The 12,809-nt window shown below is 44.5% G+C and overlaps 1 protein-coding gene across 1 annotated transcript in view; it reads right to left on the minus strand.

Moving 5' to 3' along the window:
• Positions 1-12,809, minus strand: part of LOC124606569 (dorsal-ventral patterning protein Sog) — a 491,731-nt gene that overhangs the window by 118,730 nt on the left and 360,192 nt on the right. Inside the window, exon 2 of the mRNA XM_047138553.1 lies at positions 10,467-10,570. Within this exon, the coding sequence (XP_046994509.1) occupies positions 10,467-10,570 (104 nt within the window). The remainder of the gene's footprint in view (positions 1-10,466; positions 10,571-12,809) is intronic.

A 12,809-nucleotide genomic window follows, 5' to 3' on the forward strand; every position in this document is an offset into this window, starting at 1 on the left:
ACAATACGAGATTGGAATAGAAGGGAGAACCGATAGTTACTCAACGTACCCACCGCCACACACTGTCAGGTGGCTTGTGGAGTATGGTTGTAGATGTAGAAGTAGATCTGCTTTGTGTATTATATAAATTACTCAGGCACTTGTTAGTAGGCAATGTGTGATGTGTCCAACTAAACAAATTCAGCACGTCTTTCGTCTTGTGTCTGCCAGTTACCAATTAACAACGTATCTGTTCTACGCCTTAAAGCATGTGACCATTCGCAACGACCTTCTTCGTGTACTATTTGGTCAAAAGTATCGGGACACCTGTTAGAAGACTTAAAATGGGATGTGTGCAGTCTTCGCCTTTATGAGGGCTTAAATTCTGCTGGAGGCACTTTCAATGAGGTGCCTAAATGTCCGAGGAGGAGTGGTAGCCCATTCTTCCTCAAGAGCCGAAACCACAAATGGTAGTAATGTTGGACGCTGCTGTGTGGTCCGAAGTCGACGTTCTAGCTCAGACCAAAGATGTTTCGTTGGGTTCACGTCGGGACTCGGAGCAGGGGAGTCCGTTTCAGGAATGTTATTATCCATATACCATTGCCTCACACATGCTGCTTTATGATGGGTTGCATTACCATGCTGGTACGAGCAACCATCGTCGCCGAACTGTTCCTCTACTGTACTCAGAACACGATGCTGTAAAATATGTTCGTACAGGGTGAACAATTATTGGACTATATGAAATACAAGCGTCATAACTTTTGAACGGTTTGCATTAGGACGTTCAAACTGCACTGTTGGCCGCGGGGCATGATGGGAATTAGTGTGCACTGTGATAAACCTTTTCAATTTCCTTTATGTTTTCGTCTTCCTTAAAGGCAAAGAGACAAGATGAAACGGTAGCCCATCATAGAGCCTATGCCTACCGTCATGTATTTTTTGACTTTCACATGGTTTGGTTTAGCGACGTAGCCCACTTTAATTTGGGTAGGTTCGTCAACAAGCAAAACTTGCGCATTTGGGAAACTGAGAATTCGCGTTTTGCGATAGACAAGTCTCTTCACCCTCAACTGTGTGGTGTGAAATGTCCAGTCACGGTATAATCGATGCGATATTCCTTGATGGCACGGTGACTACCGAACGGTACGTGAAGGGTTTGGAAGATGATTTATCCCTATTAAGCAACGTGGCCCTGGTTTCGACAAGATGACATTCGTGCAAGACGGAGCTCGACCCCGTCGAAGCAGGAGAGTGATGTCCTGGAGGAGCACTTTGGGGACCGCATTCTGGCTCTGGGGCCACTGACATGGGCCTAGATTGGCCGCCATATTATCCGGACCTGAACACAAGCGACTCCTTTTTGTGGGGCTGTTTTAAAGACAAGGCGTGCAGCAATAACCCAAAAACCACTGCTGAGCTGAAAACAGCCATTCAAGATGTCATCGACTGTATCGATGTTCCGCCACTTCAGCAGGTCAAGCAGAATTTTACTATTCGTCTGCGCTCAACATCGCCAATGGCGGCAGGCATATCGGACGTGTTATGACCTACATCCGAATATCCGTAGTAACGTTTACATTTTTAATAAAGTGTGTGCACGCCGTAGTTTGTAACTAATTAATTTTTTTATATTTTTTAATAATTGTCACAGTGTATATTTCGATATTTTTCGTTTCCTTAAGCGGAACAAGGGAACCACACGCCAATCATCAAAAGCAACCCCAGGCCATAACATTACCTCCTCCATATTTTACAGCTGGCACTACTCATGACAGTAGGCAACGTTCTCACAGCCATTCACCAAACCCAAACACTTCCGTCGGATTGCCACAGGGTATAATGTGATTCATCATTGTGAATCACTCGTTTCCAGTCATACACTGTCTAATGGCGTCGCTATTTACACCATCTCAAGCGACACTTAGGTTCGACTGTAGAAATTAGTGATTATGAAGAGCTAATCGACCATTATTTGTCATTCGTTTTAATTCGATACGCACAGCCATTTGTGAACTGCTGATAGCACCATGGAACTCACACGTGTTTCTTTCCGCTGACTTCATGCAATTTGTTACAACCTCCCTCCACAGTGCTCGCCTCTCTCCGTCCGTCCGTACACGTGGTCTTGGTTCATCAGCGGTAGTTCCTTCACGTTTCCCCTTCACAGTGACGTCACCAACAGTGGGCTTGGATAGCTTTAGGAGGACTTAAATGTCCTGATGGATTTCTTATTCATATGACATCCAGTGACTAGTCAACGCTCGAATCGGTTGAGCTCTCTTGCCTGATCAATTTTGCTTTTACTGTTTCTCTATGGCAACAAAAATAGCTCCGCCTCCTTTTATGCTAGCAGGTGCGCTTATCATGACATCTAGTAGTCAATTCACAGGGGTATCCGGACAATTTTGATTAGACAGTGTGTTCGCTCGATTTCCTCAGTTAGTTCGACCTGTTATTAGTCCCACTCTCCTCAGTAGTAATCAAGTAAGGATCGTAACACCGTTGCTCCCAAGTAGATTTATTACGTGTTTGAATCTAGCTGAGACTCGCTGATCCTAAATCATATTATGCCACATTTGTACATCTCGCCAAGTTGGGGTTGGGGTTGGGTTGTTTGGGGAAGGAGACCAGACAGCGAGGTCATCGGTCTCATTGGATTAGGGAAGGATGGGGTAGGAAGTCGGCCGTGCCCTTTCAAAGGAACCATCCCGGCATTTGCCTGGAGCGATTTAGGGAAATCACGGAAAACCTAAATCAGAATGGCCGGACGCGGGATTGAACCGTCGTCCTCCCGAATGCGAGTCCAGTGTGCTAACCACTGCGCCACCTCGCTCGGTCTCGCCAAGTGCAGAACTTTTTACGTTTATCTACATTAGAAGCTAATTGCCAGTCTTTGCACGGTTCTAACTAGATATTACTGCAATTTTTACAATTTTCTCATGGATAACTACATCACATAGGAGAAGTATGAGAGTGCATCTAATACTGGTAAGTATAACTGGAACAGAAACTGACGTATTACATTTCTCTGGGCAAACTGAATCGCCACAATATTTGCAGAGGAATAAAGGGTTCAGGAAATTCCGATACTTACTGGATATTCCATAGGACCAGTTTTTTAAGCGTCAGTGTAGTACCGAATCAAGAACTTTTCTGTAGTCTATGAACACCTAATTAGTCTCGTTTCCTCTGTCCATATCAATGTGGATATCAATATGAAGAGAGCGAATCGAGCTTCGTATGATCGACATTTCGTAACCCACGGACGAAATTATGTTGTTCGCGGTATGTCATAATACTTGAACTTAGTATTTTTCTATGATTCTACTACAAACAGACTGTGTGAAATAAGACGGCAATCTTTCTTAGAGATATGTGTAAATCTTATTCTTTTTGCAAAAACGGGCGAAACAACACTGCTCAAAAGCGGAATTAAATTCCAGTCGCAAGTTCTGTACAATCTATGACAAGGAATTTGTAAGGCCCTAGCGCTGTTATTTTTTTTCCCTGCTTTTCCCCCTTATTTATACCAGGCGGCTACAATTAAAGCGCGGCAACTCTCAGAGGTCTATTGTGGGCTGTAACTATCGTATGGCAGTGAAACATGGTAGATGCGGAAACAATTTACGCAAAAAAAAAAGTTGTAGTTTTGGCCACCAGTTGCAAATCTGGCGCTGTGAGAATGCAAGAAAGGTGTGTTCAATTATTGACGTATGTGATGGATTAGGAACGGGACATGGAAAGAAAATGTCAAGCAAGTGAGAAAGACATAATGTTGATTTTGCTGTAACTGCTGCTTACACAATTTGTTCAATATGAGATGTCAACGAGATGCTCAGCGCCAGATTTGCACCTGGTGGCCAAAATCTGAACTAATTTTTTTTCCAGCGTAAGTGGGTTTCACATTTATGCATTAGCTTATACACCAAGTTTCGCTGCCAAACGACAATTACAGCTCACATTGGATCACAGTGAGTAGCTGCGCTTTCATTACAACAATCCATTAGTAACGAATGCACAGTCATTCAATATTCCTGGAACGGGAAAGAAATGACACGGAATCATTTTGACCTGCGATCAGAGGCGTGAATAACGCGCCAGGATCGGACACAGATAAGTCGCCTCCAGCCTGAGTAGCCGCGTCACACGGTTGGCAATAAATCAGCCGCGTATACAGCTGACGATGCCAGCTCAAAGGCTTTACCGGTGCAGTCTAAGCTACTGCGACGATTCCCGCCAGCAGTGAGTCAGGTCATTGATCTTGAGCAGCGTCTCTTCAACGGGAATCTATACGGTATCTGTTATGCTCGACAACCAATACCAACGAAGTGAACTGCGTTAAACTCCGTGAGCTTTCCATATAATTCAAAGTGTATTATTGAACGAGTCCTAACAAAAGTCTACAATCCTAACCTTCTCAAATGCTTCCCCGTTATCGGCAATTGTAAATTAACATGGTTACTACTCAAGAACTTAAATCCTGACGAAAAAGCCTGAAAAATGTTTGCATGTCTTTTCGCAGCTAGACCAACCATTTCGACATTTCCCAGGTAGAAACTGCTCTCCATTGCAAATGGCCAGATACTCGTAAGAGGTTTATCAATTTGTCAATGATCTCAGTTAATTCAAGTCATGAAAGTGCGAAACAGTGTTCATAGATCGATGTGTATTCAGTAAGAGTAACTGCGATTACTTCGTCCTTGTCCGAGTTATTCCAATGCCCCAAAGATTGTCTTCTTGTCTTGAATCAAATTGAAATGGTTTACACAATACCACACTGGAATATTTTACTGTGTCTGAATATTTATCCTTTCATGTTTGGTACAACAGAATTTTAAAGCATAAAAACAGCCGCTGCTTATGTATATGAATACCTTTTGGTGAAAATGATGGGAAACAACATGAAGAAATTAAATCAACAGCACATTCGGGAGAGATTACTATCTCTTTGTTAAATAGAATTTTGTGTGGTGACCAAAAATTAATAGTAAACAACAATATTCAAAACGATAGTTGAGGGCATTATTAGATAGGGTCCAGAGGTTCGAATAATGAAATGAGAACTTAATCCAAAATTACTCAATGCAGAGGAGGGTCTCTGGAAACCTTCACTTATGATACCAAGAAAAGAAAAAATTAAGGAATTAAGTAGTCAGAGGTACAATGAATTTTTAAAACTGAATTACTGATTTTATTCAATAGAAACAATGAAAGTCGTATAACGATAACAAAAGGGTGTAAGAACGAAATTAGGAAGTGTACCACGGAGCGGATACTAAATGAAAGAAGGAGAAAGGGACCAACAACAAATACTGAGACTCAGACGTTAATGGGAGAGTAAAATATTTCTCAACAGTTGTGGGGAAAATGGAGAAAATTGAAGAGAAAGAACTAGAGATTGTAATCGTAGGTGGTGATAAAATGTGTAAACATTGCTAAAATGGAAATATGAATGTCTGAGATATTACGCGATACATCATCTGGACCACCAACTGCCTGGGACGGCGTACATAAAAAAAGGGAAAGCGAATTCATGTATCTTCGCACACAAAGCACGTACGAAGACGATGCTTCGAAAGCTTTCAGAATACACACACAAATTATTTCGATCCAATCGTGATCACTACCAAGAAACAATCTTTGGAAATCACACAGATCTGTGAAGTATCATTTAGAATCTTATCTGCCACCCGTAAAGCGGAGATATATCGAGCGAGAGAATCTGTAAACAAAAATTACAGGCGGTGCTATCAGCAGCATCGCCTTGTACTTTTATACGTAGACGTTCATTAGAAGAATCAAACGGCATACAACTGAAGCGTTAAGATAACTTATTGATAATTGATATCTGAGGGACTGTTGTTGAAAAGTGTATGGTGGTGGCAACGTATAATAACTTTTCAAAGTGTTTAGCCGTGGCACTGAGCAAACTTTAGTCTTAGTTTGTATCGTTGATCGTTCCCATCTCTGATTCTTCTTTTTCTCGCTGTTCAATGTGCAATGATATACAATCATTCTAGTTTGTATAACGGAACTACAGGATGCGACGCTTAAATCCGGGCAAATGAAACTTTTCTTAAAAGCAAATTTATTAAAGCAAAATACAAATGAAAATGAAAATCCTTTTACATATAAGTAGCGGTATCTTTCAAGAGTAATATTACTACACTACTGGCCATTAAAATTGCTACACCAAGAAGAAATGCAGATGATAAACGGTATTCATTAGACAAATATATTATACTAGAAATGACATGTGATTACATTATCACGCAATTTGGGTACGTAGATCCTGAGAAATCAATACCCAGAACAACCACCTCTGGCCGAAATAACGGCCTTGATACGCCTGGGCATTGAGTCAAACAGAGCTTGGATGCCGTGCACAGGTACAGCCGCCCATGCAGCTTCAACGCGATACCACAGTTAATCGAGAGTAGTGACTGGCGTATTGTGACGAGCCAGTTGCTCCGCCACCATTGACCAGACGTTTTCAATTGATAAGAGATCTGAAGGATGTGCTGGCCATGGCAGCAGTCGAACATTTGCTGTATCCAGAAAGGCCCGTACAGGACCTGCAACATGCGCTCGTGCATTATCCTGCTGAAATTTAGGGTTTCTCAGAAGTCGAATGAAGGGTAGAGCTACGGGTCGTAACACATCTGAAATGTAACGTCCACTGTTTAAAGTGCCGTCAATACGAACAAGAGGTGACCGAGACGTGTAACCAGTGGCACCCCATACCATCACACCGGGTGATACGCCAGTATGGTGATGACGAATGCACGCTTCCAATGTGCGTTCACCGCGATGTCGCCAAACACGGATGCGACCATCATGATGCTGTAAACAGAACCTGGATTCATCCGAAAAAATGAGGTTTTGTCATTCGTGCACCCAGGTTCGTCGTTGAGTACACGATCGCAGGCGCTCTTGTCTGTGATGCAGCGTCAAGGGTAACCGCAGCCATGGTCTCCGAGCTGATAGTCCATGCTGTTGCCAATGTCGTCGAACTGTTCGGGCAAATGGTTGTCGTCTTGCAAACGTTCCCATCTGTTGACTCAGCGATCGAGACGTGGTTGCACGATCCGTTACAGCCATGCGGATAAGATGCCTGTCATCTCGGCTGCTAGTGATACGAGGCCGTTGGAATCCAGCACGGCGTTTCTTATTACCCTCCTGAACCACCGATTCCATATTCTACAAAAAGTCATTGGATCTAGGCCAACTCGAGCAGCAATGTCGCGATACGATAAACCGCAAACTCGATGGGCTACAATCCGACCTTTATCAAAGTCGGAAACGTGATGGTACGCATTTCTCCTCGTTACACGAGGCATCACAACAACGTTTCACCAGGCAACGCCGGTCAACTGCTGTTTGTGTATGAGAAATCGGTTGGAAACTTTCCTCATGTCAGCACGTTGTAGGTGTCGCCACCGGCGCCAACCTTGTGTGAATGCTATGAAAAGCTAATCATTTGCATATCACAGCATCTTCTTCCTGTCTGTTAAATTTCACGTCTGTAGCACGTCATCTTCGTGGTGTAGCAATTTTAATGGCCAATAGTGTATGTCTATTTGCTGGATGTATTCCAATATCTCTCTTCTTCTACAATTTTTACCCTCTATAGCTCATTCTAATACCAAGGAAGCTATTTCCTGATGTCTTGATAAAACATCCTCCCCCTTCTGTCAGTGTTTCCAATAGATTCCTTTCCTCGCCGATACTGCGGATAACTTGTTCACTCCTTATCTTACCACGCCACCTAATTTTCAACATTCTATAGCACGACATCTCAAATACTTCGATTCTGCTCTGTTCCGGTTTTCCCACAGTCCATATTTCACTACCACACAATGCTATGCTCTAAACGTACATTCTAAAAAATGTCTCCCTCAAATTAAGGCCTATGTTTGATACTGGTAGACTTCTCTTGTCCCGGAATGCCCTTTTTGCCGGTGGTAGTCTCCTTTTTGTGTCGTCCTCGCTGCGTCCGTCATGCGTTATTTTGCTGTCTGGGTAGCAGAATTTAGTATCTTCAACTACTTCATGATCCCCAGATTTGATGTTAGGTTTCTCGCTGTTCTCTCATTTCTGCTACTTCTCATTACTTCCTTCTTTCTTCGATTAACTCTCAATCCATATTCTGTAGTCATTAGACTGTTTATCCCATTCAGCAGATCCTGTAATTGTTCTTCACTTTGTCTGGCCGGAGTGGCCGAGCGGTTAAAGGCGCTACGGTCTGGAACCGCACGACCGCTACGGTCGCAGGTTCGAATCCTGCCTCGGGCATGGATGTGTGTGATGTCCTTAGGTTAGTTAGGTTTAAGTAGTTCTAAGTTCTAGGGGACTTTTGACCACAGCAGTTGAGTCCCATAGTGCTCAGAGCCATTTTTTTTTTGTTCTTCACTTTCAGTGGGGCGGCAGCGTCTTCAGCTGATCTTATCGTTCATATACTTTCACCTTGCATAATAAACCTGCTATTACAAATGGTCTAGAGGGCCAGAAATGCTCGTGGCAGAAAACATATTTCTTGCAACTTGAGTCATTATTTAGTTTGGTTATAATAACAGTTCCAGATACGCCATGCGCAGTATGGACACACTAGATAACACAATTGAGGCGCGCGTGGGTCGTGTTCCCGCCATCACGTATTTTACACCATGTTTTTAACGTACTTCCACCTCACTATGTTAATTTAAATTACTGGTGCCTCTAATTTGCTGCTTTGCCTGACTGTGAGCGGCGCTAGCAGCGCATATCGATGCAGCCCCTCTCGTAGTATCTTTGCTCGACTGCTATTACTTCCCGGTAGTTGTCTGTCGTGAACAGTTCGGGTCGCGAGTACGGGTCTGCCAGTCAGTTGGAACGCGTCTGGAGCGCAGTCCGGACCTGCCAGTCAGGGAGTTGCAATGTGGCACTAGTGCAGTCGGGTTGGAGCAGCAGTGAGGTCTTCGTCTACATGGCTCGCCCGACGATTACCGCCACGCATCCCTTGAGCCGGTCCACGGTCCTGTGTGTGTGTGTATTGACTCCCGATTTGTTTCCGTGCGTGCTTAGTTACTGTTGAGTATCGTTATTTGTTAGGTTGTGTGTGTAGTTGGCGTTATGTCCACTGACGACTATTTTAGATGTTGTCGGCATTCTGAGAGGAGTTGGTCAGTTGTTGCGGACGAGGGAAGCTATCACCACACGGTGCAGTCGTCTGGGGACGCTGGCAGTCCCTGCGCAGTGTCGGAGCGCGTGTGGAGCTGTCCGATCGCCACGAGCTTTGTGGTTCGCCGACTAAGGACGTCAAAGTTGAGTAGTGGTTTCAAGTACCCAAGCCACGTCTATTCATGTTGTGTGGTTCGTTTGGGTGGTTCGCTGTTGGGGAGGTTTTCCTTGGAGCAACACTGAGTGATTCTATTGCTGAAATTTAGCCGCCATGTGGTGCAATTAACTATACTGGTTGACTACATTTCGAGTGCACCAGCGGAATTTTCTGCCTTGTGGCCGTTAGTGTTCCGGTTACCTACCCTGGCCACTAACGTAATTTCAGGCAGCGTCCTTTCCTCACCTGTTGGCGCTGTCCAACATCGTGTGTAGTTTAGACAGCTAATACATATTTCATTTTGGATAATCACGTTCGTAACCTTTTGTGTTTCAGTTATCATGTACTGATTGGTGGCGAGCAAGTCGTCGTGTCGGTCGGTCCGTGGCTGTCGTCTGATTGGGTTCCATCCGATCAAGTGTAGTTGGGCTCACCACCTGTCTCACCTAAGTGAACGAGGGCAGACCGATCTCCCTGGAGGTTCCGGAGTGCCATTTTCTTTGTCGTCCTTCTCATCGGTGTTTAATTGTCTGTTTATAATCTATCATAGGCAGTGATTTAAAAATTCTTGTTTTTACTGGACTTAATGTATTTTTAAATTTTGGAAAATCAATTGTGCGCCTTAAGCCGCTTAAAACATTCTTGAAATTACCCTTTAAGCAAAAACATTGTGGCCTTCTGCCTTAAAAGATTATGGTAATATATTTTAAAAATTTCAAATTTGTGCCCCTCAGCCGCTTGTACTGCACCTTGCATATGTTTGTTCTATCTACTTTTGCCTTGAGGTTTTCCAGCCTAACTGTGATACCATATATATTTTAATTATTTTATTTGCTATTTTAACTGCTTTTTTATTTTGTTGACTTTTAAGATTTCTTGTTTGGAAGCCCTCAGCCGTGAAATAATTGCCTTTTTGAAACACGTAGTTTTAAAGCTTTGGCTATGTGTCGTTTTGGCTTAAAGCTGTTATTAAATTATAGTAAATTACAATTTCGAGTGAACCTGACCGACACCTTATTTGGCCCTTTCCACAATCCTAATCACCCGTTCTCCCCTGCGGGTTTAGCGGGCGTCTCAACAATGATTGCTTTGAAGCCTTTGCTGTGGGCAGCTGGACGCGGTGTAGGTGTTTGGCGTTAGAAGCAGCGGAGGCAGCACAGGTACTTACGGCGACGCACTCGCAGCGGATGCAGTACATGACTCCAAAGGGCGGCCCCAGGTCCGCGAACCAGTGGGCACCCAGCTCGTACACTCGTCGTCCGAAGTGGCACTCTGGAACAGCAAGAGAGAAAGGCGGCGTTGGTAGGCAGGAACTAAAGGCTGCAGGGAGGGCCGGAAAACAGAGCCGCCACCTGTACTGCTCCATCCGGGCAGGTCGTAGTGTCGCTTTACTGAGACGTAGTACCCTGTAATGACAAAGTTTCAATCAATTTGCTCAACAACACAGCTGTAAGGAGACATTATCATACTGCAGCATAGCTGGTAATATAACATTCAGAAAACGCGTGAGAAAGAAAGGGAAAATAATGTTCGTTCAATCACTCCGTATTTCCACAGTGTTCGAATACCCGCCATCCAGAGTTAGAAATAATATCACACCGGCTGTATGCGAAAAGCTGAAACTATTTTCCAGACTGAGACTTAAATCTGCATTCCTGACTATTACGGGTACTGAGCTAGCCCCACGGATTAGCTTCAACTTGTCACGGGCACCTCCCTTTCTTTCCTTAGGCTGCAGTAGCTCTCGTACGATGCAATGAGACTAGGGCCTCGGTGTGGATATAATGTGGAGTCTGAATTGTCTACAGTCTCTACGTTCGTACTGATAATTCATTCTCTTAGTATGTTCAAATGTGTGTGAAATCTTATGGGACTTAACTGCTAAGGTCATCAGTCCCTAAAGCTTACACACTACTTAACCTAAATTATGCTAAGGACAGCACACACACCCATGCCCGAGGGAGGACTCGAACCTTCGCCGGGACTAGCCGCACAGACCATGACTGTAGTGCCTTAGACCGTTCTCTTAGTAATTTCGGCATATGTCTGCATTGTCTGTATCCTGAGGTGACTAAACTCATACGACAATGATATGCACATATACAGATGTCGGAAATAGCGCGTACACAAGGTATAAATGGGCAGTGCAGTGGTGGAGCTGTAATTTGTATTCAGTTTATTCCTATGAAAAGGTTTGCGACGTGGTTATGGCCATACGACGGTAATCAACAGACTTTTATCGCAGAATGGGACATTCCACTCCATAAATCGTTGGGGAATTCAATATGCCGAGATCCACAGTGTAGAGAGAGAGAGAGAGAGAGAGAGAGAGAGAGAGAGAGAGAGAGAGAGAGAGAGAGAGATACAGTGCCGAGTATACCACGTATCAGGCATTACCTCTCACCATGGACAATTCAGTAGCCAATTCCCTTCACTTAACGACTGAGAGCAGCGGCGTTTGCGTAGAGTTGTCAGTGCTAACAGACAAGCAGCTCTGCGTGAAATAGCCGCAGAAATCAATGCGAGACGTACGACGAACGAATCTGTTAGGACAGTGTGGCCAAATTTGGTGTTAATTATGACAGAAAACGACTTACACGAGTACCTCTGCTAACAGCACGACATCAAAAAATGGCTCTGAGCACTATAGGACTTAACATCTGAGGTCATCAGACCCATAGAACTACTTAAACCTAACTAACCTAAGGACATCACACACACCCATGGCCGAGCCAGGATTCGAACCTGCGACCGTAGCGGTCGCGCAGTTCCGGACTGAAGCGCCTAGAACCGCTCGGCCACACATGCCAGCCAACACGACATCGCGTGCGCGCTCTCCTGGACTCTTGTCCATATCTGTTGGACCATAAACGTCGGTGAAAACGTGGCCTGCTCAGATGAGTCCCATTCCAGTTGGTAAGAGCTGATGATAGGGTTGGAGTATGGCTCAGACACCACCACGAAGCCTTGGACCCAGGTTGTCAACTAGGCACTGTGTAAGCTTGTGGTGGCTCCATAATGTTGTGAGCTGTGTTTACATGGAATGGACTTATAATTGACTGAAAATGGTTATGTTCGGCTACTTGGAGACCTTTTGCGGCCATTCGTGGACTTCATGTTCGCAAACAATGATGGAATTTTTGTGGATGATAATGTGCCATGCCGCCTGGCCGCAACTGTTTGTGACTGGTTTGAAGATCATTCTGGATAGTTCGAGCGAATGGTTTGGCCCCGCAGATTGCCCAACGTGAATCCCACCGAACATTTAAAGGACAGAATTGAGGCCGGCCGGGGTGGACCAGCGGTTCTAGGCGCTACAATCTGGAACCGCGCGACCGCTACGGTCGCAGGTTCGAATCCTGCCTCGGGTATGGGCGTGTGTGCTGTCCTTAGGTTAGTTAGGTTTAAGTAGTTCTAAGTTCTAGGGGACTGATGACCTCAGCTGTTAAGTCCCATAGTGCTCAGAGCCATTTGAACAGAATTGAGAGATCAGTTCGTACACAAAATCCTG

Source organism: Schistocerca americana, chromosome 3 (genome assembly GCF_021461395.2).
Source record: "Schistocerca americana isolate TAMUIC-IGC-003095 chromosome 3, iqSchAmer2.1, whole genome shotgun sequence".
Taxonomy (NCBI): Eukaryota; Metazoa; Arthropoda; class Insecta; order Orthoptera; family Acrididae; genus Schistocerca; species Schistocerca americana.